Source organism: Rhea americana, unplaced genomic scaffold (assembly GCF_003343005.1).
Source record: "Rhea americana isolate MKP2758 unplaced genomic scaffold, rheAme1 scaffold_214, whole genome shotgun sequence".
In the NCBI taxonomy this organism is placed as follows: Eukaryota; Metazoa; Chordata; class Aves; order Rheiformes; family Rheidae; genus Rhea; species Rhea americana.
In genome coordinates this window covers 1,416,755-1,443,013 of record NW_028186299.1, presented here as the reverse complement: position 1 = coordinate 1,443,013, position 26,259 = coordinate 1,416,755, and the positions used below count along the sequence as shown (strand labels likewise).

Genomic DNA, 26,259 nt, shown 5'->3' with positions numbered 1-26,259 from the left:
CAACTTTCTGCCCATGTCAAAGGGCAAGAGGTTGGCAATAAGACAGGRCAGAGTCACACTTATATTAAGGATCTGTTTCAGTTTTTGACCTCTTAAACAGAGTTAAACTGTAGGGAGGGAGAATAGGATAGTGAGAAATCCATAGCTGATCATGGTTCTGAGACTTGTACTTTACTCAAAGTAATCTTGTTATTAGGCTGATGCTAGGGCAATGCAACTAAGTTCTGCCCTTTGCTCATTAAAGGTAGCAAAGTCAAAAATTTAAAGCTCGTTCGAGCTTTCAGTGTGTCATGGCAGGTAACAGYGCTACATGAGCTGCTGTATTCATAGTAAAAGTCCTTAGCCAATAGTTTCATAACATCTGACTGATTTAGCATGTTTCAGGTTTTTTAATCATCTCCATTCAGCTGGTAAATGCTACTCTTTCAGACAGTCCAAGTGATGGAAAAGCAAGCTACGTTGTAATAATATTATGGAATTACAGAGAAATACTTTGTCAGTATCTTTATTTATAGGTTAAAATGTAACGCCATACAGTTCTTAACAATTACAGACTGAAAAAAATTATCTGCATAAAACAGAAGCAAACAGAAGGAGACTAATTAAAAAAGCCATCTTGCTTCAACTTTTGAGACGATTACACATAGAATAATATACATATTTACATTACAAGTATATTATATAAATATAATATATATGTAATCTTGTAACCACAATAAATATCAAGAAGGTCTTTTTTAGGCACACAGCATAGAAAAAATGCAGAATCTGCACAATCCTTAAGATTCTTGGAGTGACTCACTCTTACATTGTTTTCACACTGAAAAAGCAAATATTTTACACAAAATATACAGATACAGTTTTGCAGTCCCCAGTGAACAGGGAGTCCTTCCTTGCCTTCCCATAAGTCTACTCCTTGATTTTCTAGTACTATTGCTCTATACAGCTATTACATAAGAAAATAGTTTGCAGGTTTGTTTTTTACTCAGCTAATAGCCTAAGTAATTATCAGTGCTAACAAAGTACAGCATATCTACATAAGGTATATACAAATGTGTGCAGAAACACAGGTTTGGTGAACTACTCCAGAGCTCACTTTTAATACTGGGGAATTAACCTGAAAGCAGAAAAAAAGGATTTCCAGTGATATTACCTCAGAAATATTATTGATGGAGATATTCTCTGGAGATACTCAAAGCCTGCCTGGATGCAACCCTAACATGCTCTAGGTGACCCTGCTTGAGCAGGGAGGTTGGACTAGATGATCTCCAGAGGTCCCTTCCAACCTTAATGATTCTGTGATATTACATTATTTGAGTAAGTGGCACCTGGACTTCAGAGATAGAAAGCTTTAAATTTAGAAATTAAACAATTTTTTGACTATGCTAGAAGATGTAGGCTATCATTGATTTTGTATGTATGCTCTTCAGTGCAAATGAAAAAACAACAATTAATCCAAGGGSAGTTTTCTCAACCTGTATGTACTGTCCTGATATTTTAAAGACTGTCACTATGAAGCACCTGAGATCTCACTCTAGTAAGTGAAGCCAACCACTTCTCTTAGGAGAGCCCTGATCAGTGAGAGGAGAAACAAAGAGAAAGCATTTTTCTTCTGCAGTTACAAGTCAGATTCTGGCATATCAGGCATATCTGCCATTAAATATCCAATACCATAGCGCCCATTTGGAGCAGTGTCCAGAGTTGGTGATCCAGTCTGTTTTCGATATATGCTTTTGCCAAAATTTGGAGATGGTACTTCACTTGGACTCTTCCCATGAATCAGACTTGTATTATCTCCCTCCAGATTAATAGGCTCCTTTATTATCCGGCCTCTTTTGTAGGATACAGCTGCCAAACTACCAGAGCTGTCATCAATAAGGTTGCAGCGGCGCACCATGAAGACTATTGGGACAGGCAGTATGGCCAACACCATYAGAGATATACAGATAATCATTCCCCATGTTGGATAGCTGTGGAACTCTTCTATAGCCTGGACAGTCCAAGAGAAAAAAAAATATTAATGTATCTTTGTTTAAAAATGAGCAAATCTGCAGTCCTTGCTAAGGCTTGCAATTTTCAAGTGCATATCCATCTTTTTGTCACCTTGCACTCACAATTTAGGCACAACTACAGTGAGCCTAGCTGCTACTAAACCTACATCTTTAAGCTGATCAACGATTGCTATTTTTCTGCCAGTGAGCACCATCAACAGTGGCAGAGTGAACATGTCCMACAGTTCGAGATGCTCAAAGCACTAAAGTGGCATCCAAATCAGGATTTTCAAATTAGGCATTCTGCTACCTTTGCCTATAGTTGTTCCTGATCCTTTAAAACATGTACAGATTTTAGACACAGGACAAGGGAGCAGTGTGCACTGATATCTCTCTATCTGGCCTAAAAGGCAGGTCCCTTCTCTGGAGGCTAATATCCACCTGGAGTTGTTCTACTTTGTATAAGCTTCAGGTAAACTGTAACACATTTACTGGGCCAGTGACCCCACCTCTAGTGAGTACATGAATCACTGGACAATTGACTCTGTTTAGCTGAATTAACATTTAATTTTATATACAGAAAAGAGCAGCTCAGGTCTGGGAGATGGAAGACCTCTCCTATCATACTGAAAAGTTTGACTGTTAGGGTACTCATGTAAGATGCTTGTGACACAGATTCCAATCCATGCCATGAATGAAGCATGGCAGGCACCAGCACCCAGGTCTCCCCTAATCCAGCTGAGTGCTGAGTCTGTCGGGTGTCCTAAGGTCTTGCCTTTTCTGATTTTTGGACAGTAACATAACAAGTGTTCATGTGAGAATCTCAAGAAAACAACAGTGGTTATCTGGTCAAATGCAGGCACTACTAGTAAAACCACTCACTCTTACTTACGCTTTACCTGTCTTTGCTGTATTTTTTTCCACCTGGCTAATTTGGACTGTTCTCCATTCAGAACGGCCCTTGAGATTCCTCTGCGTGACATTTTATCCTCCCATATTTTGCAGGACAAGCCTGTACAAATAGCTCAGGACTGATGAGCCTACAGGCTGGCAGAACACTTCAGAGCTACGTTGGCTTGATCTCTTTTTGGACCTAACCCTCATCACTGATTCTGCATTTCACACGGACAAGTTTCCTACAAATTCTTATTAGAGACTGATTTTAATGTAGCTGTTACCTACAACGTGATAGGTGTTCCCAAAGCAGAAATTTATAATACAGCTAATCTCAATATTTCGTTGCACATAAAAAAAGATGAAACACCTGGAATGGTTTATTCATTTATGTCACAAAACTTTTATCTGCAGTAAAGAAAAATTTAATGAAAGAGAACAACTGCTCCTGCCCGTAAGAACATTTGCAACATACATGAACAAACCAACAGTCGCATAAATCACAAAGAGTTGGTGTTTAGCAGTTATGATTTTGAAGTAAAACAACCACTATATAATTAAAAATGATAGTTTTAACTTTAATATCACTTGAGATTAAAATAGTCATGYCATTCTCTGTAATAATTTACAATTGCAAATTTTTGTATTTTCATGTACTTCTGAAACACTGTAAATATGATCATTATGATAGTGGCGATATTTGTTAAATACATACCATATCTTCAATCCAAGCATTGTAACCAGGAGGACTTAATCCCATTTGGACAATGCTAGCTACCAGCAACAATAACAATACTAAAGGAGAAACATACTTCCACACGTAGTAATAGTACTGGCTTGGAGAAAACCCAAGCATATCCTTTAAGTCCTCCATAAATCTGTGAAGGGAAGAAAAGGTTATTTGTTGTGTATACTGAAATTCCACAGTTGATAAATGGCACCTAATCTGAGGGATCAGACGAACTAATAAAACATAGAGACAACTGCACTTAGGTTTACTTGATTGTCTGACAAATAGAACTTATATTATCAGTACCAAAGAGATGAATAGAAGAATATAATAACAACTACACAGTGCAGTGAGTTAGTAAACTGYCTTTTCACTTCTGAAGATTTAGACTCAACTCCTAATATAATTAGAAGTGAAAAGGAGACTCATGATCTTTCTAGCCCACAAACACTTTCACTCCAAGTTTTAATGCCTGGTCTGAAGAGAAAATAGAGACTAGAGAAGAAGTATCTTGAGTGCATTAAATGCAGCTTTTGCTCTGATTCCTCCTGGGTGAAAAAGTGAAAAATACCTTTAACTTTCCTTAGAAATGAGATCACATTTTCAGGGCTCCAAACAAATTAACATTCACAACTATCTTTTAATAGAGATCTTACAGACTTAAGTAATTACTGTAGCATAAAAAATTACACCAAGTAATACTTTTAAAAATCTWTTAAATTAGGTTCTAATTACAATAATTCTCTCCACTAACAGGTCTGTGAGCTAGGCAGCCATACCCTTGAAACATAGCCTCATTTAATTTGTGAATTCAAATGATACAGTGCATTTCTATAGATTTTTCTAAAGAGTAATCTTTCATTTAGAAGCAAACACTGTAGCAAAAGAGTAAGATGAAGCTACATTCTCTCTGCTTCCATAAACAAGTTAAGTGTGACAGGAAGTATGTAAATATAGTTCGAGTTTTCTGAAACTCTGTATTGCACAGATACTTGGCACTTGAACCTTCTCCCCTATATTTTAGCAGTGAATATTAGTCTACAACACTAAGGTCTGTGCTAAAGTGTGATTACAATTCGGAGAATTGCATATATCTAACTTTTTATGCAGTATGTTTATCAACGTTATTTGAAGATACCACAAAATTAGTCTTGAAAAACTCAAAATATACAAGAGTGAAGATGATCTAAAAAAAGCAAGGTCTTGGAGGCTGCACCTTCTGATCTGTATTGTATGGCTGCACTCCTCTTCCACGCCATGGGACCCATGGGACTCCCTCCTGATGCAGGAAACGCTCCCTTTCTCCCAAGTACATCTAGCCTCCCGTGCAAACAGCTGCCTGCAAACAAGGGCTGAAAAAGCAGTCTACCCCATCTCCTCACCTCACCCCCGACACAACAAGCCTTCTTGTCTTTCTATTTCTTCCCTCAAACTGTTATGGTAGATGACACAAAAATAATTTCTTGTGTYACCTCATACAGAAGCATGCCATAATGAGAAGACAGAACTATTTTAGGTGTTCCAGAGAGTGGAAGAGGAGGTGAGGAGATTAAGAAGGCAGACTAGATTGCTTACTAGTTTAGAATAAGGCAGAAGTGATCCTTTATGTTCTTGTGGAAAAATAAAAAGAGGACACTGCTTGCTTCTGAGAAAGACCAAATCTAGAAGTAGCAACAACTCTCCCACACTACCATATCCCTACCAGCAACATGAGCATTATAAAGGTGCAAGACTGCTCTGTTAAGGGAGCCAGAGGACACATCTAGCTGTTGTGGATATCAATTCTCCTCACTCTCTCAGAAGCAGGCCTGATGGGAACATGCCTTGGACCAAACTTAGTGTGTGGGCTACTTAAAAGACATTTAAACTCACCTTTCTTTTTACAGATTACATTTTACACCTTCTTATATTGTCTACTGGGCTATTTACTGAGACATATCATCACTTCTGAGTGCATATAAAAACAGCACATCTTTCAGATTCTGCAAAATTAATTCTGAATCTCTGTGTGCTGCTCTGTAAAAAATAACATTATATGTAAGCTGCGGTTTGCATTATGCAAGCTGCTGAAATAAAACTTTGTGAAGACTTAAGTCTGCCTCCTCGTGCCTCAAAACTGCAATTTATGTTCTGAGCAAAGCCCCTATTTTTGTACTTCTTGACAGTGATGTACATGGGTTCCACAGCCAGTAGAAAAAGAGAGAATATTTTTAGAGCTAATTCTTTGAGAGTGTGCACACAAAGCGCCAATTCTGTTTTAACCCTCTTGTGGTTCCATTCACTTTTGAAATATGACTATAAAAAATTTCCCATAGCAATAAATATGCTTTGAAAGCAGTTACACATGTGAAGCTATTGTTACATAAAAATCTAAAAAATTTTGAACTGAATAGTTTAGAGTATCCTGTCCTTTGTTTACAATGCAACGATAAGCACTGTTAAAAAGAAGGTGAACTTATAAATGGCTTGTGCCCTCTGTAGATTGCCTTTTCTTTCTGGGATCTCCAGTTCTTCATCCAATTAAACATAAATCTGTTATGTTCACTTTCAAGGTTTTTCATTATCCTCTTTGTCCTACTTACSATGTTTAAGCTACCACTCTCCTTTAGCAAAACTGATTGCAGTTTTTATTTCCTTCTTCCTATATTTTCAAAAGATATCTTCTGAAGTACTGTCCCTCACTCATAAATACCTCCAACCGTATTTCAGTAAATCTTCTGTTTGCTGTGAAGTCTACCCAAATCTTGATAGCAGCTGCTTTGCAAGACCTGTGTTCATCAAGCTTACCAATACCTTTTCTTTGTTGCCTTCTTAGTTGTCTGTATCCATGTGTTGCCTCTACCCATTGGCTGTAATTGCTTTGGATGCAATGTTTTTTCTACATGTTCATAGGTACTGTATCTAAGAAGATATAATACTCTTGGACCTCAATTTACAAGTGTGACTCTTTGGTGCTACCACATCGTACTTTCATGTGTGCTCAATATAGGATTACACACTTGGTAAGGAAGAATTCACTCTTGCTATGTAAGTAATCCAGGCATTATTTGCATAGAACAGAAACAATTCTTGGAAACTATATAATGAGTTTGCTTACAGCTTTATTTCATTATGGTGAGGGACTGGCTGGTTACTCAGATGTAACAAGTGAAAAGTCAAAGGAAACATTCATCTAATGTTATCCTTTTACATGCAAAAGAGTAAGAGAAGTTTAAATTACTTCAACATGCTAGTGTAGTAAACTGCTGTTTTATCTGTGCATGATAGGAGTTTTTGACATAGACTTTCTCTTCCTTAAAAGTGTGGCACACACCAGAAATCATCAGAACATGTGCACTAAGTGATATCAATGATCTAAACAAATTAGGAGGACCTGATATTCTTTACTCCTTCCTTCAATCATCATTCGTTGAATGTTACTTAACTTCAATATCAAATATGCTACTTCCATTTCAGTCTTGGTAATTTTCTTTGCTATTATTTTCTCCCTCACAACTAATGCAAAGAGCATTCACTACAACACCCCCAAAATAAAGCTAATGAACAAAAACATTCTTATTGTGTTCTGTATGCAAACTATGTATTCATGCAAAGTATGCTTTCTTCCTGCCCAAAATACTGCAAAGTTGTTCAAAGTAAGTACTACTCCCCACCTGCTGCTTAGATCATGGTTATTGCTTCTTGAAATCTTCCCCTATGCTGCCTTGCTTATACTTATGTTCCTCACACTTGCCCATCCAGCCTCTTTTCTACCTCTCAAATCTTGCTTCTTTGGCTGTGTTCTCCTCTCTGTGGATCTGTTGTAATTGTTCTTTGGGTTTCACCACACTGTCCCGATGTATTATATCTTGCTCTAAATCTGTTCCTAAACCTGATTTAATTCAAGTACAGGCTGACCCATTTCAACTCCTTTACTGTATCAACAATAAAATCTTTATATTCACATATACCAGCAAGAAACAACTGCCAACATAAATTCCTGTTCTCATCTTTAATTCTCACTGCTTTCACCTTGTTTTTCTTCTTCCTCCTTCCCTGTCTTTTTATAAAACTGAAATATCTCTTTGGGTTAGGAATATCTTTCCTGTCTTTACGTGCACCACAGAGCAAATAGTTGATGTTACATAACTGAAATAGTAATAATTACTGTAATGAATACTGTTGATATGGACACAGAAATTAATTTCCTCCACTTACTTGTCTATTCCATATATTCGGGTAATTGCAATATTCTCCAGAATGACCACAATTAGCAGAGGCAATGTAGCTGAGTAATCATCAAACATTGTGACAAAATAATTTCCAGAGCGCTGTACAAAGATCAGGCCAATAAGAAATGCTACCAAGCAGCAGATGACTGGAATAAAGGAAATAAATAAATGTGAACTGTAAAAATAAAGATATTCTACAGAGAACCAGAAAATAGAGTAATCAAACACATTTTAATACATCACTTTATATAACCAAAGTTGATACCATTTTCCTTTCTTTGGTCTCAATTTTGTGAATATTAGGAACCCTACATATTTCCTACCTATCAGAAAAAGTCATGGAAATAGAAGTAATTAATGGAATTATCATATTAAGGCAGCCCTGATTAAGCAGAGATTAATCACGGGACTATTTCTCATTAAATATTTCACTTAATATGAATGTAAGGCTAAGATAAGGAAAACTGGTAAATTAAGCACTGTACATGATGTTATTTGGTCACTAAATCTCTTTTTTTAGAATTCAGAAGAGAAAAAAACCCACAAAGTTTAAGAATATGATTCTATATATACATATATATATATATATATATATATATATATATATATATATATATACATACACACACACACTGAATAAAGTCTCCTAAAAGATCATTCACTGCACAATTCAGTTGGCACAAACTTTCATTACAATCTGTCTAAATGTATTTGTTTGCTAAGCAACATTTCTGTCTTTTCTTTTGTTTAGAGAAAACTGAAAATATACTTTTTAAATGCTTGCTCCGACATAATGAATCAATAGATTTTTTCCTTTTTCTCCTAATTTCACTAGGAACAGGATTGAATGCTTAGGTAGCTACAGAATAAGTCAAATTTCAATAAAGTGTGAAATCAGTTATAGGCTAAGCAAACAACACTAGAGACTGATTCTCCCTCTTGAAGTGTTCTTCTTTTCCCCCTCACTGCAAACTTAGAATAAGCATTGCACCTAATCAAGGCTGTCTTGAACTACATGAGGTGATTTAGGCCAAAGTATAGAATATCCTTAAACAGTATACCCACAGCGTAAGTTCCACCCTATTTACTGTTGATTTAAGTACTAAAAGGAAGAACAATATTTCTGTAAATTCGGTGGTATAAAAACACTGCTTCTTTCAACTTTGTAGTAACTATTATTTAACAATGATTTTCAGAGAAGAGAAGTTCAAAATTAAAGAGATCAATAGAAATAGATATGAATTCCAATCGAAGCTGACAAAAAAAAAGAACACAAGCAGAATCTTCACATTAGTCTCATTAATCATATTTAATTTTTTATTATTTACTCTGAGAAAAGAGTAAGACAAAAATTGGGTATATGCGATTTAGATTGTCTTGTATTCTATGTTCTCCCATCATATCTTACCACTGTGTCCAAAAAATGTGCATCTGGCTGTAAATTTAGTCTCTGGTAGATATACTATTCATAACTCAGTACATACACATGAAGACTCAATTTGAAAATACTTGAGCATAAAACAACATTAAGCATGTGAATTGGTTCCTCTGAATTCAATAGGGACTGAATTGGAACAACAATTATACCAATTACAAATGTATTCACATGTCTGTAAAAATTGGAGATTTGTATCTCCTCAGTACAAACTCTAGTGCAGGTACAACCCTTGTTAAATCCCACTGGTACTCTATGAGGTATAATCCAGGTATTCCAATTTTATAAACTACTTATAAAAATATTACATTATGTGTAATCCTTTGAGCGAAATTGACTTAAGTAGCAAAAATCCTGCATGAATAACACTTACAAAAGTAATCAGAAAACAGCAGTTCTCATACATTCTTTTATTTTAATAGGTTTTGTCAAACTCTGTAACAATGAATTACTGTAAAATGGAAAAGTTTATCTCCATATCCGAAAGTATAGCTCCAAGACAATGGTATTTGCTTATATATTTATGTTAAATATCTGATTTCTAAAATGTCATATTATCTATTCAATAGGAATTTAAGAGCTGATTTTAAAAAGGCAATGGTCTAATCCCGCTTAATATCTTAGGACTCCTGAGAAAACATCATATTAATCTTCATGAAGAATTTAATTCTTAGATCTAGCAAAACACAAAACACATGCTTTCTGTTAAATATTCCTTATTACATAAGTATTCAGCAGTCAGGAAGTGCAGTGCTCTGTGATACCAGGAAATCACTATCAGGCAGTATCTTGGTAAACATATTTTTGTAAATTACAGTGATATTTTCTTCGTAAGAGTTAGATAGTGTTCAAATAGCTTATTCTAATTTTTACCCCTTCCGTCACAGATATTGTCATCTGAATCTGCCCATCATATCAAGTCTCTTGTGGCTGTCCTAAAGATTTTCAGGACTCTAGCTTTCACATTTTAACCTGTTTTTTATTTTTTAAAAAAGAAACTGCTACAAGATCATGTGAGCTAAATTAAAAGGCTACACCTCACATACCTTCAGGCTTTTAGAAAAGCAGACCTGCTGTTCAGTGGGAAAAAGTCTATTTCTCTAGACTTACTAGACAGTAAGTGTACTGACTTTAGGCACAGTGAACATTCTACCAAAAATTAAGATTTCATTTGACCTGTATGAGAATAATTTGTAGTAATGGACAATATATTTTCATGCTTTCCTTTTGCCCTCAGATCTTTATCTCCTTGATCTGTGACACAGGTTGGAATAGTGAATATTTTGGAAGAGCTCAGAAGGACTTACTATACAGAAACTTGCAACAGAAATGTTGTATTAAAATTTAAGTCCTAGGATGCTCCTCCTTCTCTTGCAGTATTCAGGAAATAGTTTTACCTGGATATACCAATATGCACGTGTATGGAAGTCATGTGCAGTTTGGGATACTTTGGTTTATGGCTATACTGTATGTTAGCACTGACAATTTTCATATTAAAAAAATAAAATAAAACACACAGAAAAAYGTCATACTCTCCAAGACATTTTTAGCTGTTAAGTACAGCCTTTCATCCTCTACTGCACTAGCAAGAAAATTTGTGAAACTCACCAGTAAGAATTTCTTTCCTCACTTTGAAGGTATCAACAATGGGTGTGATGATGCCTTCAATAGTTCCAAACATACTTCCAAGTCCCAAATTCACCAACATGAGGAAGAACATCACTGACCAGAAAGGAGAAGCTGGGAAGTGGGTCATTGCTTCTGTAAAGGCAATAAAAGCTAAACCGGTCCCTTGAACAGCCTGTCAGTGAGAGAAAAATCCACATACTATAATTAATGGATAGATTTTTTTTTTTGTTTTTTTGAGTTTTGAGTTTTTGTTTTTTGGTAAGTTTGGGTGCAGAAGTCTGATTTCATGTTCATATAGTGTCATTAACTCATTCTTGAAGGTAGAGTGGGGACCTAAGATGTGAATTTCCCACATTTCCAAACTTAATTAATATTATTTACTGAAATGTTGGATTTGGCTGAGAATCTGTAAGTGATTGATATTAACAGCATACTTTTATTTCTTTCACTGATAATTTTGCATGGAAGATACTATACAAAACTGCTACAAATATACTCTGTTCTCTTCACTGAATACATGAAGGACATGATTTCTACACCTATTTGTTTTAGATTAAAACAGCAGGAATACTATAGATAGTCATAGATATAGTCATGGTTTAAAACTGAAAATCCCACTGAAGTAATCAGGCTTATTGTGATGATTTCAGAATAGGACAATGATAATTAAAGAATTATCTAAAAAGAATTAACTTTTTAACTTTCTGATGAACTAGCATATGTAATTAATAACTGTATCTTAAAATTGAAAGACATCATAGTTTGAGATGCTGCATATTCACATCTGCATTTTAGTCCTTGGAAAATGCCTGTGCTGAACTCTTCTAAAAACATGACTATAAGAAGAATTTATCATCTTTTAGAGCAGTAATGTTACRATCAAAATCTACTATAATTCAATGAAGAATGTATCAGATATCAGATCCAAAATGGGGGTTGGAACAAGACCCTGCACAGAATAATGTTTTCATAAGGACTTCTGCAGGTGTACCACTGCTAAGTACATGGTACTGCTTCTTTGTGTATACTTCACATTTGCAGGCTTACAAAAATTCTTCCATTCATAACCTTTGTATTCAAGACTTACTTATTTCTCTCACCTTGTTAAGTTCATCTTCAATTTGACAAGATTTTAGACCAAGAGAATCAAACTCTTCTTCTTTAACTTTCTGAATAATGTCATAAACTAAATTGTAATCTTCTGCTGTAATGCTTGAGAAATTGATATGATGTGGGATCAYATCCTGGCTAAGATTGCCTGTTTTCAAAAGTTTTAAAATCTTCTCTGAATTTCTGTAAAACACAATAAAGAAATCAAAGTGAATGATCTGTRTGATCAGATATGCCATATAAATGAAATATACCATAAAAATGAAAAAAAGAAATGTATATTCATACTGGATAACACATTTTTCATTTATGATATTGGCTTTGAAGCCCAGAACAGCAAACACCACCAAAGTTGCCAGCACAGAAGTGAAAAAATTGATGAAGGACACCAGTACAGCATCAAAATGGCAGTTGTTGTCTCTCTTGTTGTAGCTTGAAAAGGCAATGACTCCACCAAATCCAAGCCCTAAGGCAAAGAACACCTGAGTAGCAGCTTCTCTCCAGACCTTGGGCTCCAGCATTATTTCAAGCTGTTTGAAATTAGATACAATATATGTCAGCTATAAAATGCATTTCTATTATACGAAAAGACAACAGAAAAAAAACAGGAAGACAAYCTACATTATAAAATGCTAATACTTCACTATAAAAGCATTTTCATTATGATAAAACAGAAGCTGAATGCAACATCTAAAGTTAGGTGAACTTATGAGCCAGGATTTCCATTGACTATGCAATACAGTCCTTAAAGAAAAATCTGCTATACAGTATGTCTCCAACAATGAGACATTACTGGACCTATTTGATAATTGAACTAACTGCTAGTTATAGCATGAAGTTGAAGACAATGTTACTTTTTTTTTTTTAACAATATATAGATTGATCGGTGTAAGAATTAAGATTTATTTTGGGATGTAAAGCAAAACACAACATATAAACGCTGGTCTCTGCAATTTGTATTGTAGTCCATGAGTCAAATGTCTCTCAGGTTAGATGCCTTGAACTTACCCCGAGATAAATGGATCATATACTTGAGGGGTAACGAAATCTTGTATCAAAGACTGAACTGTTAGCTCTACATGCATTTCTTCTTCAGCTGACCACATTTCAAGAAAAATCTTTGTTACAGTTAAGTCATAATTTATCTCAGATCTTTTTAGGCAGTTGGTTCCAAAAAAGAGGTGTATGTGAAATTTAAACATTAGATTTCCCCAAGCTGATCCAGAGCCTTCAATTATATGACAGTAAAAGATCTTGCTTCTGATAATACAATTTTTATCTCTTAAGAAAACCTAGCCTTATCAAAAACTGTAAACTAGAAAGCATCAGCCTAGATAYACTACCCATCAGATGACTGATTGCCTTACTCTGAGAAAAGAAAAAATCTGTATTTCCTATTTTTACAATAGCAGTATCACACAGTTATGCTTGATCTTTTCCACTAGAGGGAGATAGAGGCATATTTTCAATTTTACCAAAACTTTAGATATTTTAAATATCCAAAAAGCTTCTCTTTTGTCAACATATTATTCAGCCTAATCAAATATATCACATTTCCAGATGCGCCTTGGCTAGCTTTTCTAAATACWCTTATAAGTGATTTTGCCATTCTAAGATATTTACTGTGAGATTCTGAAGGCTAGATATTTAAACTTCATATATTCCTGTATTTTCTTCGTAGTTGTTGACTTCAGTGGGCTTTTGATATACCTYTCTTTCAGTATTTCATTTAGTTTAATATTTTTCATTTCTGTCTTCATCAACAATATCAAACTGAGAAAATCTCCCCCTCTTCATTAGTATTACACTATCACACCTGCACCAACATGCACCACTCTTCTGCTGTGCTGACACAATTATTCTGTGGGAGTGTGTTGTGATCTGTTTTGCTGAAGTGATCAAGGTTGAAAATAAKGAAGGTTTATATTCATATACACTGTATGTGATATACAGGTTTCCTAAGCTCAAATTTAAACCATAACTCAAATTTTAGGATTCATACCTGGAAGCCAATAGAAAGAAACTAAAAACGTTTTTTTGTTCAAGATTGTTTATCTGAACAGTTTTAACAATTGTGTTATTAAGTTATGAAGTAATCATAAAGTAAGCATCAATTGCATCTTACTTTAAATCTATCTCATGAAAGATTAAATATTAAAATTATCCTTTAATACTAAAACCTCAGCACCCCTCCCTATTTACTTTCCCTCAGTATCTACTGGTATTTCACAGTTAAATGGGGAATAACACTGTGGTTGAGGAATCAAAGTATAATTCAAGAGGTCTATGTTCCATCTCTGCTACAGACATCCTCTTTGCCAGAAAGTGTGACATTTCTCTGTTGCTCGGATTTCCCCAAATTTGTCTGAGCAGCCTGTAAGTTCCTGCAGAACCAAGATTCTGAGAAGTAATGAGAATGAGTGAAGTGCTCACACTCATATATGCATATTTKCATATCACAATACAAGAAACAATAATCTAATTGCTAATGAAAGTCATTTTTATAGCATGATGGTTCTCCAAAGACTCAAAATGCCTGGAATCAAAACACCTGACAGTATTTCTGTCATCTGGCATTAGCCTCTATGTGCATTAATTGAAATCACATTATTATTTAGCTTTCATTTTTGAACATCAGTCTTGTTTATGCTGAATTGCATTGTTAAACTGACTTACTGGAAGTAAAATTATGTATCCCTGAGCAAGCAGGTAGTATAGCTTTGGCTACTCAACCACACTGTTCCTGTAATATAGATATAGTTAAAAGCATTTAATTGAGGTGTGAGCAGAATTCAGGCATTTAGGCTAACCAGTGATTCTTAGCATCTCTCCTCACCCCTATAGCAATAAAATATACTGTAACATAAGACCTTACAAGTAAAAATTTAGATGGTAAAAAACCATATGCTTAGAACTGCTGTTCTCTTGGTGTGAAAGACATATGGAGCATAGTAAGGAAATCTGCCTGGTGAGTACTTACACCACTTTCACAAGATGAGCTGGGTGTTAAGTTTCCTATGTTTCTGGACTACTATGCAAATAGCACTTATTTATTCCTAAAAGAATGAATAACCCTTTCAAAAGGGACAAATTCACCATGTAAATCCAGGAAAACATTCAGTGCAAGGCATTTCACTATGATACCCCAGAACTAGGCATTTAAACTCTACAGTTTAAAATTCACTTCTCTTCAGTATCTGGCCAACTCAGGGAGCTTTCTACACATCCTAAATACTGTAAAGGCCACTTTAATTTGCTTAACRTTGTAAAGGTATTTAAATCTGGGAACTTGCAACCTAAGGGAGATATCTCAACACTGAACCTTGAACTCTTTGGACCTTAGGACTTGATATTGCACCACTGAAGTCTACAGCAATTTTGAAAACTCTCAAGCAGGATCTTCTATGAAGGTAGTAAGCTCACTTGAGAGCATTCATAAATGGTCAAATTGCCACTAAAGCTTTAAATATATTGCAGACAAAAATTAAGCACATACCTTAGGTGTGAACATGTGACGAATTCCATCCACTGACCCAYTGAGGAGCAGTCCTCTGATCAGAAAGCACAAAAGCACCACATAAGGAAAAAGGGAACTAAAATACATGATCTGAAAAACATTAAAAAGAAATTTAACATGACATTCATAGCCTTCATTTTCAGTAGTTTTATTTTCTAACCCATATCTTTTAGTTACATGACTGAACTGATAATCATATGCTCTCNAAAAAAAAAAAAAAAAAAAAAGTACACAAACAGGCTATAGAAATAGCCTGTTTAAAAATGCTTCACTTTATTAATGCATTTTGATCCAAGCAGATATGGTGAAGATATCTGCTGCTCTATGTAGCATGAATAACAACTTATTCTTTCTTTGAAAGGTGTGAAGATGCAGTCAATGGAAAGTACGTAACCAACGGACTCAAATAATGCGCATCTAGTAGGTTTGAGTCATACAAACTARAAAGTAATACTGCTTTGACAGTTGGGCAAAAAGAAACACAGAGTCACGTCTTCAGAGTCCTGAAATGCAGTACTACCCAGATTTCCATGCTGAAGAATGTTTTTGCTATCRTACTTGTGAAAAACAACACTTCTGGGCTTCTGTATCACTTTAACATTTGCATACATTTGAATATCTTTCTGGSACAATGACTGATTTCATCTAATACACAGAAAAAAATGAAAAATTAGTAATRCATTATCTTTCATTCTCCATTATTTCTTGAATAGTAAATTTATTCTGTACTTTGAAAGTTCAGTAAAATGTTTCTCACTCAACTTTGCTATAGCTATTTTTCTAACTGAAATACACTAAAGAGATTGTAGAATCCTATCCTCCTTCTCATCAAAAAGCTTCATGATAGCAAAGAATTGTGTAGATGGCAAAAATTAGATTATTTTTCATTTGCAAATCCCAATTAAATCATCAGCACTAGTAAATCTCTAGCAAATATAACTGATTGTATGGAAAGGAAAGAAAACAAGGTGATGCACTCAGATCCAAAGGGATGGTTAGTCAAAAGAAACAATCCAGAATCCTGAAAAGAATCTGTGATTATTATAGAGAGTATTACAGAAGCATAGAGTCTAATGATTGTAATAACAAAAAGCTAAATGCTAAGCCATTTTGAGGATTAATTAAGGAATTCTAATGGATGTATTACAACTATACTGAGAATATGGACCCATCTGGAGACTTAACTCCTTAGTTTGACATTCAGAAGTTTGACATTCAGCACACAGACACATGCTGAATTATCAGTACAACAAAGCTGAGGTGCGGTTATTTGAAACAGTTACGTGGAATGAGAGCAGAAGTGATTTTTTTTTTTTTTTAAGATGCTAGCTCTCAGGTTTAAACTACTACCATTTTAATGCTTAACTACTAACACTGCCCTACTTAAGATTATACAAATACTGAAGTGAGTCAGAGCTTCAAGCCTGCTCCTGCAGATTTCAACAGAGAGTAGGCAGAGGGTGTGGTGAAGAAAAATGCAGTGAAGTAGATCTTAAAATGTTTTAAAGTAAAACACTATCATTTAGGTAAACAGTATACTCACTTTGCCTGAAGACTGAATGCCTTTGATCATAGCTAGGCATACCATAACCCAGGCAGCCAGCAAGCAGATAGTCATCTTCCAATTTAAACCCCCACTCTCTGAGAGAGAGCTGGAAATATTCAGTGCTTCTCTGTACCAGTAATAAGTGGTTGCAGAACTTTTTTCACACTCTGGCTCCACAACTGTCAAGAAATGTTAGTAAGTCAAGAATGGGTTCAGGACAGAAGTATATTTTCATCATTTCACAACATTCTGCCATTCCCCGCGGTTTGCAACAAYGGCATAATCACTTGTTAAACAACTAAATTCAAAACCTAAATATAGTCTTTAAACGAAATGGTGACTGTGCACAGTGGGAATTTCTTTATATATATCTTTTTTAAAACACTCTTCTGGAATAATATATTCTTCTGCAGATGGTCAATCCAAGTCCTAGGCTGAACTTAGTTCTTATTTCAGTACTAATTGGCAGGCAGGCCTTGAGAAAAGAGATACATTCATCAAACGTGAGGTTAGATTTCCTGCATAYGAAACTGATTTGGATAGCATGAAAACTATCACTCTGAAATTGAAGACTGAACTATATTAATTTTGAAATAAGTATTAAAAAGAAATCTCAATTGTGTCTGCTTTGATATGACACTCAAATCAACAGGCACTTAAATGTCTTTTACAAATGTTAAAAAAAACAAAATATTAAATCAAAAAGAAAAAAGGACTCCAACATAGGTATTTACAAAAGAAAGTTGCTACTTTCTAGCAAAAAGCTAGAAGTGCTTTTTGATTATATTGCAATTTTGTCTTACTATCTTACTTACTGTTACTAGTCTTAGAATTTGTGTGTATGTAGATACGTAACACATATATAGTATGAAATATTAAACACATAATTCTTAAAGAGATTTAATTTTGTTTCTTATACATTATTCATATTTGACAAATGTATCTCTAATCTAGGTCCTGAATTGAGGTAATTAATGAAAAGATTAAAAACATACTAATTTTAAGAAAACTAGTATAATTGTAAGACCTTCACTGAATTAAGCTGTCAAGAGTGATATCAAATATAATAAATCTCTGTGGCTTAGCTTAGCTTAAAARACCTTTGCTTAAGTTAGGCTAACATAGCATATTTTACCATTGAAGCAGGACAAGAGTATGTAAACACTGTACCTTGATCAATAGACAATAATTTATCAAATACAGTCAATCTGACTGCATGCCAACACCCACAAATACTCATTACCTCTTTCAAAAATTTACAACAGAATCAGGTAACTCTGGTAAAGACTAAATAAATATTGTACAACTCTTCAAAGGTTCCTGATCTTCATTAAAGAGGAAAAAGAAAAAAAAAAAAAAAGCTAAAGAAAATTTAAGATCTGAAACAAAAAGAAATCAGGAGAAATGTTCCATATTTCAAGAGCAAGGCAAACACAAAATGTGTAATTATTATGAAATAATACAACTGAGGGATAAGGAACTTTTAATACTGTTGCACAATATGCCCGTATAAGACCATCTCATTATAGCTACAATCMAATCACTAATTCTCTAATTTCTATTTGTTTAAAAGCACACAAAGTTTTTATTRTGTATTTCACTGATGTTTACAGTTTTCCATTTTCTGCTTTGTCAGGAGTACCACATTTCTTAGCTTTGTTGGCAGCAAGTATGTTATACTAAACAAAATATAGAAACAGYCTTTCACCTTTGTTTTTCACCAAGTAAACATAAAAAGCAGTATCAAATCAGAGAAAGTAATCAGAAATTCTTTAATTTTTTTCCCATGATATACTAAAATAAATAACACTCACCTAGTTTAGTTACTCTCTAAAATAATTTTGACAATGATTTTCCTTTCAAAATTCAGTGTATTTATTTCAGATTAGGTTTATTCATTCTTTTTTCCCCAAGTATCATAATGTGACATCCACTTTAAGTGTAAAGCCAATTATTCCTCCTTTTTCTTAAAACATAAAGCTTTTTCTAAAATGTAAGGAAGTCTTGAGTACAACACTTCTCCCTACAAATATCTGTTTAACTTGTGTTTTGTCCCCTTTTTGTTTGAAAATCCTAAAGTTCATATGAATGAACAACAATAGAGAATTAAAAAGGTAACGCACTATATACCAGTTCAATCAACTCTGCAAAAGAAAGTAATTGGAAGAATAAAGAGAAAATATCTTTTTTCAATTCTTTTCACTTACATTAATTATAAGGATCAGCTGTAAAAATAGACAAATGTAAAAGAATGTTTTTAATTCACATTTTCCTGAATAAATCCTGACACAAAGCCAGTGAAATTCAACAGAAAGACTAGCCTTTCCTTAATGAAATCATGTTTGTCTCTGGATGATTTCTAAGAATATTTATATATTGCAGACTTACAGGTGTGAGATGTATTTTTAACCAAAGGACACTGGTCCCATGGTAATGGATGCTGAAAAGACTGAGAAAAGTAAAACAGACTCCATCCAATAATGACATTGTAGTATAGGGCCACGAAGAAACACACCTGTAAAAATTGACATATAAAAAATTACATGTTAAATACATTTGTAAATTCAAGAAAACTCAAAATCCCTAATGCATTTAATTCTGCATATTTCTGCTCACTCAATCTTCACTAAAAATGACAGAATAGAGACTCAATGGCTTACCYCTGTTAACATACTTCACATTTTCTAAATTCTCACTTTCCTCTGTAGTTATCACATAACACCTGAAATATATATGTTGTTATATAGGCTTTTTTCCTCCCAGAGGACTACTCTATTTCCTTGTTCCTACCTTCCAAAGAATCATAGATTACAATATAAGGTTTTATATACACATCCATATAAACGTTTTTTATATACTAGTTTGAGTTTTAAGATCTTCCTAAAAATTACCCTGAATCTCAGCTACAAATCACTCGCTTTTTCTTAYAGCAAGACAGAAAGTTGAAATCACACAATTTAGATTAAAAACTTACTACACAACTTGCAAATCCAATTCCTCCAAGCTTGGGGCTGATATAATTCCATACACCAATACTCCCTCGTCGGATTCTTTGCCCCACAGAAAGCTCCAAGAAAAAGAGTGGAATCCCTACTATCAGTAGCAAGATTAAGTACGGCACAAGATATGCACCTAAAAAAGGAAGAAAATATAAATCAGAGCAAGTGAAAGAAGAGTCAGTCAGATACAACAAAGGGGAAACCATCTAATATCTTCAAGTTAGAAACAGTGTCATCTACTTCAAAATGGTTTTGATCACGTGTAATGTATAATTTTATCTGAATGATGGCTGTGTATCTTTTAAAATCTGGAAAACCCAGAGATGACATACTTCTAAAGCACTGTACATAACACTTTGAGACAAACCTTACATAAAGTGATTCACTATCTACTAATCCAGCTGTTTGTGTGAAATTTTGGGCATATGATCAAACTTTCTAGAGATTCAGTGATTTTATCAGGAGCTGAAACAGTTCTATTACTATCTAATAGAACAGTAAGAGTGAATAWGCAAAGGAAATAGCACAGTGTGCTTGCTACAACATCCTGAATTTCATCCAATCTTAAGCACATTTTCTGAAGACCATATTATTTATTTCTCCACATACTCCTCAGATGCTTAGTAATGGGATTTCACAATGTACAGAATAGTAATTCTATTCAGCTAAATAAGAAACCTCTATCAGCCTCTCTCTACAACACTCCCGACAGAAAGAGAGACATGAAGTGAAAATGAAATGGAGCATCACAGATCCAAATAGTCTACCCGAAGCACTACAAACTAGTTAAACACGTTTGAAAATGGAGCTTTTTTTGTTTGTTTGCTTTTTTTTTTTGTATGTGTGTTTTGTTGTTGTTGTTGTTGTTTTAGACTGATATATATAAAACAACAATTCTTTCCAAGGTTATTAATCYAGGGAAGTAATTACATAAATTTCTAACTTCAAGATTTAAGCATCTCCATTTATTTCAGTAAAATCAATTGCAAGCAAAGATATCTATACACTAAGTGCATGGACAGTTCAGAGACAAGCTTCATCCTTGCTGCTGTAGAGTATTTAAGACTAGAACTAACAAAATATTTAAGCATCAGTAATTAGCAGTGTGGCACCTAGTTTTCAGATGTCTGGCTCTTACACTAAAATATAGAATACTGACTGTCCTGACCACCTACTCTAAGAGCTTGGCGCTCTTGTTCACAAGCATTATCAGGCTAAGAAAGCACTTGAGAGTCAGACTGCAGCATGTCTGAGCAGGCTGCAAAGCAAAAATCTAAAGACTTCAGAACCCGAGATTCAGAGATATAACTACTGAATTGTCTAATGAGTTTATTCACCACTGTGAAGCTGAGCAAAGTTCAGAAACCAGTTCAGGACTGACAGCCTCAATTCTAACTAAGTCCTACTTTAAGTTTCTTCATCCAGCACCAACTTTCTAGTGCTTTTTCAGCAGTCTGTCAAAATACACTGTAATTTGCATAGACCTAATAAGTATTGTATCTCATATAGTAGGCTTTATTTTAGAAAAGATTGACTCTTCTAATGTTGTACAGAAAGCCTCAGATTTTCTGGTACCATCAGCTCCTATGTTCCATTTGCTATTCTGTTCTTCATGAAACAAGATTAAGTCCAACAAAATCTTCTGTATAAATATCTTACAAAAATCCTCAGCGTGGAGTAACTAAAGTCATAGGTCTCTAAGAAAAGAAAGGAAAGAAAATCTGTGAAAAACTGTTGATGGGCTAGAGGAAGAACCTATTGATCTTATTTACTCCACAGTCCATAAGCTATTGWTAGCAATGAAATGGCTGCTTGTATTTTATTTTTATGATTATGATATGATATGCAGTGACTATGCCTGAGAAGCATTTCTACAATAACTATGCCAAGTTCTGAACAACCTACTGTTTTTGAAGTTAAAATTCTACCTCATAGACCCAAACATGATGTTCTATCTACCCACTTCAGCAAACCATTACTCACTACTTAAGGACATGATTATAATTATGATTCATGTTGCAGGAGCAACTACATCCCCAATTAGTGCTTTGGGCTCTCTTGTGGCTGATCTTGTATGTGCACATAATGAAAAGATTGCAAAGAACTTGCTTTCTACTATGAGAAGAGGCAGCAGAGAAACAAATGTGAGGAACATTTACTTTGATAAATGAACAATAACRTACCAAAATGAGTGGGACTATCTCTCTTAGGACTAGGAAGTCTTAAATAATACAGTTAACTATCCTTGATTTATTGTTATTTTTCTCTCAAAATTTCTGAGACAGAATAACACTATTAACTCACATTGCAAATGCATCACAGCAGCACAGGCATCAGTATTTTCAAAAACTTGGTCTTACAATTCACTGTAAACCAACAGTATATAGTTTTTTTAAGCACAATGTCACTACTGTAAATGATATCTGAGGTATCTTAGTTAGGTGTCACATAGGTGAGCAGAGCAAAGCCTAAATATCTCAAAAAAATTGGGGCCTAAGTGACTTACCCTGTATCCCACTGGATGACTGTACTAGAGCAGGAACTGAACCCAGCTCTTCAGGTCCCAGTCCACAACCTTAACCACAAGGCTGCAAAGTTAAGCACACGTTTAAAGACTGGGCTGATGTGGGTGTTTTCTGGTGCAATATCAATATAAGTTGCAAGGTTTATCAGTTAGATCCAGTTAAATAAATGTGGTGTTAAATCCACAGTTTGTTATACATTGTGCAACCCTATAACTTAATATGAATGGCCAGCAGAKATCATCTCTATAGTGCAGGGCTTGCGCAGAGGACATGAAATGTAGTCCTTTGATCATTTAAACCTGCTGAGCTCCCTTTTCAATCCTGCCCTCCCACCAACCCCACCATGGGAAGAAGAATATAATGGAGAATGGTGCATGTCTAAGTTTCAGTGTAATAGTTTGGATATAGCTGGATTGTATAACTGTGCATCAAAGCGGCAAAGCACTCCTGTGTCCTATAGTCCACAGGAAACCACAGCATCTCTRAACAGGTACCTTGTTTCAGCCTTTCCTTGAAGTTAGACATACTTCAATAACCAGGAAAATATCTTCATCACAAAACAGAATCACTTTGGAATTAATTCTGTACGTCTTGTTATTTGCCAGTGCATGAAAACATGGGCCCTTAGAGTTACAGTGTTGAGTAAGGCTCATTCTTATTTGAATTAGAACAAGAAATTATACATGCTGACCTTGAATCGCATCCTACAATTACATACATACATACTCTGCTGTAGCTGCCAGCTAAGCAGCCTTTTGAGTATTATAGTCTTGTGTGGTTCAGAATCTCCATCTCTCTCTTCTACAATTCAAAAACAATTCTACTGTAAAATCACTGGTACAGGCATTTTTTAAACATTTTCGGCCTTTAAAATGGTCTTTCACATAAAGAAACTACCATACACTTTTCATCTCAACATCATAAGGAGAATAAAATGTCTAAGATAGATACCTGACTCTTCTTCACTAGAATTAATGGTAAAAATACAAGTGATTTCAGGGACTGGTGAATGTTCATACTAYGCACTGCATAACTTATTTCTTAAATTTTGTATTTAATCTAGAATTGTAATGGGATAATTGGTAGACGGTCTCATTTGAGATTACCATACATAGTAAATTCAGCAGGATTATTGTTAGAAGGAGAATATTAACATCGTTTTTGATTTAAGTTCTTATAAATGTTCAAGAAACATATAGAATAACATGATTCATAACGGTTAAAGAATTAGAAAATAATTTTAACAGCAATAATGTAGGACAACTATTACCATCTGGATATTACAAGAACCTTCCTTCTCCTAGATGTTCTTGATATAACTCAAATGTAAAAAAAAAAAAAAAAAAAATCCAAATGTGTTTCAACTGTTGCTTCTTACAATTTTTAATTGTCTAGTGTTTGATTCAAGTTCTCCTTCAAAGGAGGAGAGTTTTACCACTGTTTTGAGGAGACATATGCCCCAGTTTTTGCATCTTATTGCTTACAGAAAYTTATAGAACTTATAGAACGCTAGAATGAAGCTGGTATTCAGATGAAGGTAAATTTCTCTTGAACATAGAGGGTGTTAAAATTTTCAAAGTTATCACTAGTGAAGAGCAAAACACTACAAATTTACAGTTTACTAAACTATTTTAAATCAATTTATTTACAATTACAAAATACAAACTGATTTATCAGAAACACACTACATATTTCATGGAATTAGTTTTTCACAGTTTTAACATGTTCAGGTACGCCTATTTCGAAACTCTGCTTAAAGTATGTAACTTCTCTTAGCCAATCAGCTTTAATGAAATAATTTATCTTGCAAAAGAAGCCGCTGATTTTAAGTTATTGATCAAGAACTACATAATGAAGCTACTGAATCCATAATCAATGTTGGACTACAAGAAAATATTTTCTTCACTTCCATTCCACTTAAATTAGACGTTCAGACTGTAGTTTTTAATCACTATGTGAACCAATTCAAACTTTTAACCATGTAAATGTTATTTCCTTAACAGTTCTCAGGAATTTTTTTTTTAACCTCACAGAACAGTAACTGTTTAATCTCGTGGTATTTCAGTAAAAAATCCAGACTATTTAACTGTAAAAAACCTCCTGATCTGTTTCTACTCATGTCAATCTTTTAAAAATGCAGTGGCAAAGTAATCTTCTACAGATTTCTTCATGCTACTCACAGCTATTATCTGTTTATCATGGTTTTCTTGTTTTTTCAGCTTTTTAGGTCACAATACTATTAAAAGGATTGACATCAAAAAAAAATCAGGAAAATTAAGCTAATGTTTCTGAAAGTTCAATAAAAAAAATTTGTGTGCACCATACCTTGCAGACTCTCAGTAACATTTGCAATATTCAAAGCACCTCTTAGAATAAGAGGTACTTAAGTGTGTTTTATTATGAAACCATGTGAACACAGTTATCTAACAGAACAGCCAATATTGTTAGTTTTTGTTAGTTTTAATATATGCATATACCATTTTACCTCTGCTTTTCCTTGGGAAAAACAGCAACAACCAAAAAGAATGAACTTTAAGTATTTCCTTAGTTTGAAAAAGATGAACGATGTGCAAGATGATTCACCAAACGATTGCAGTGACCTGCAGGAAAATACAGGACTAGCTTGTCACTATTTGTTGGTCTCACTGCAAAACTGGATAGATTAAAGCTATTCATTTTTAAGGCTCACTGTCACTCATAGGAAACTGGCAACTTTGAATCTTTTTCACTCTATGTATATAAAATCTAGGCCCAATGGACCACAAGATGGCTCCACAGACTAACAATTAGGAAGATAGGAGGAATCACAGTTTTGAGAGCTATTAATGTATAAAAGTCATCAAATAAAATGTAAACTCTGTAGCAGCTGAACAGTGATCATAAAGCAAGTGAATGCTCTAATCWCCAATTTGTTCCAGTCTTTCCTGAACGGATTGTTGTTCAGTGGACTCTCTGAATTCTAGTTAATTATCTCCTTCACCCAGAACAGCCTTTACTTTGTTATCAGGACACATTCAGAGAGGAAAGATGTAAATTGAACAACCTCAGGCTAAGGAAGGCAAATAAATAAATACAGTCACCAGCAAAGTAAGTTCCCAAAGCACTGGGCAACTAGATAAAAAGGAAACACTTCCTCCTCCTTATCCTGTGTTTTTGAAGTAACTCTGTTTTGTTCTGAAAAGGAGTGACTTTCAGTGCTCAAACAAGAGTTTCAAATGCCACATCATCTCACTGCAACTCAAACCTATATGCTAAATCCTAATGAGAACCATACTTCTCCCTTCAGCATGCCCCCTTGGCTGGCTAAGGCGGGTCCCCACACAACATGCGGTTGGCTATTATTCTAGTCTAAGGATGATTACTTTCGAACTCTTGAGCTGATACTACCTGCCTAACTTAACACTTAGACTCCATTCCAGAAGCCAAATGGTTAGAAGTTAAACTCTCTTGTGCTGAGCTCTGAAACAGCCATGTTTGCTTATAGAATCAGTTCTTCACAGAATGGTTGAGGTCGGAAGAGATCTCTGCAGATCATCTAGTCCAACACCCCTGCTCAAGCAGGGTCATCCAGAGCATGTTAGACAGGATCAYGTCCAGGCGGGTTTTGAGTATCTCCAGAGAAGGAGATTCCACAACCTCTCTGGGCAACCTGGTCCAGTACTGTTCTTAGTT

The 26,259-nt window shown here is 34.7% G+C and overlaps 1 protein-coding gene across 2 annotated transcripts in view; it reads right to left on the bottom strand.

Moving 5' to 3' along the window:
• Positions 1 to 502: 502 nt before the first annotated feature.
• SLC6A15 (solute carrier family 6 member 15) overlaps positions 503 to 26,259 on the bottom strand; it is a 41,259-nt gene continuing 15,502 nt past the window's right edge. For both annotated transcript variants that reach the window (XM_085304953.1, XM_085304954.1), the window contains exons 3-12: positions 20,038 to 20,195; positions 19,452 to 19,578; positions 17,061 to 17,242; positions 15,497 to 15,607; positions 12,289 to 12,530; positions 11,991 to 12,183; positions 10,870 to 11,062; positions 7,813 to 7,972; positions 3,601 to 3,763; positions 503 to 1,990 (exon numbers count right to left, since the gene is read on the bottom strand). In XM_085304953.1, the coding sequence (XP_085161079.1) occupies positions 1,619 to 1,990; positions 3,601 to 3,763; positions 7,813 to 7,972; positions 10,870 to 11,062; positions 11,991 to 12,183; positions 12,289 to 12,530; positions 15,497 to 15,607; positions 17,061 to 17,242; positions 19,452 to 19,578; positions 20,038 to 20,195 (1,901 nt within the window). In that variant the 3' untranslated portion in view covers positions 503 to 1,618. The remainder of the gene's footprint in view (positions 1,991 to 3,600; positions 3,764 to 7,812; positions 7,973 to 10,869; positions 11,063 to 11,990; positions 12,184 to 12,288; positions 12,531 to 15,496; positions 15,608 to 17,060; positions 17,243 to 19,451; positions 19,579 to 20,037; positions 20,196 to 26,259) is intronic.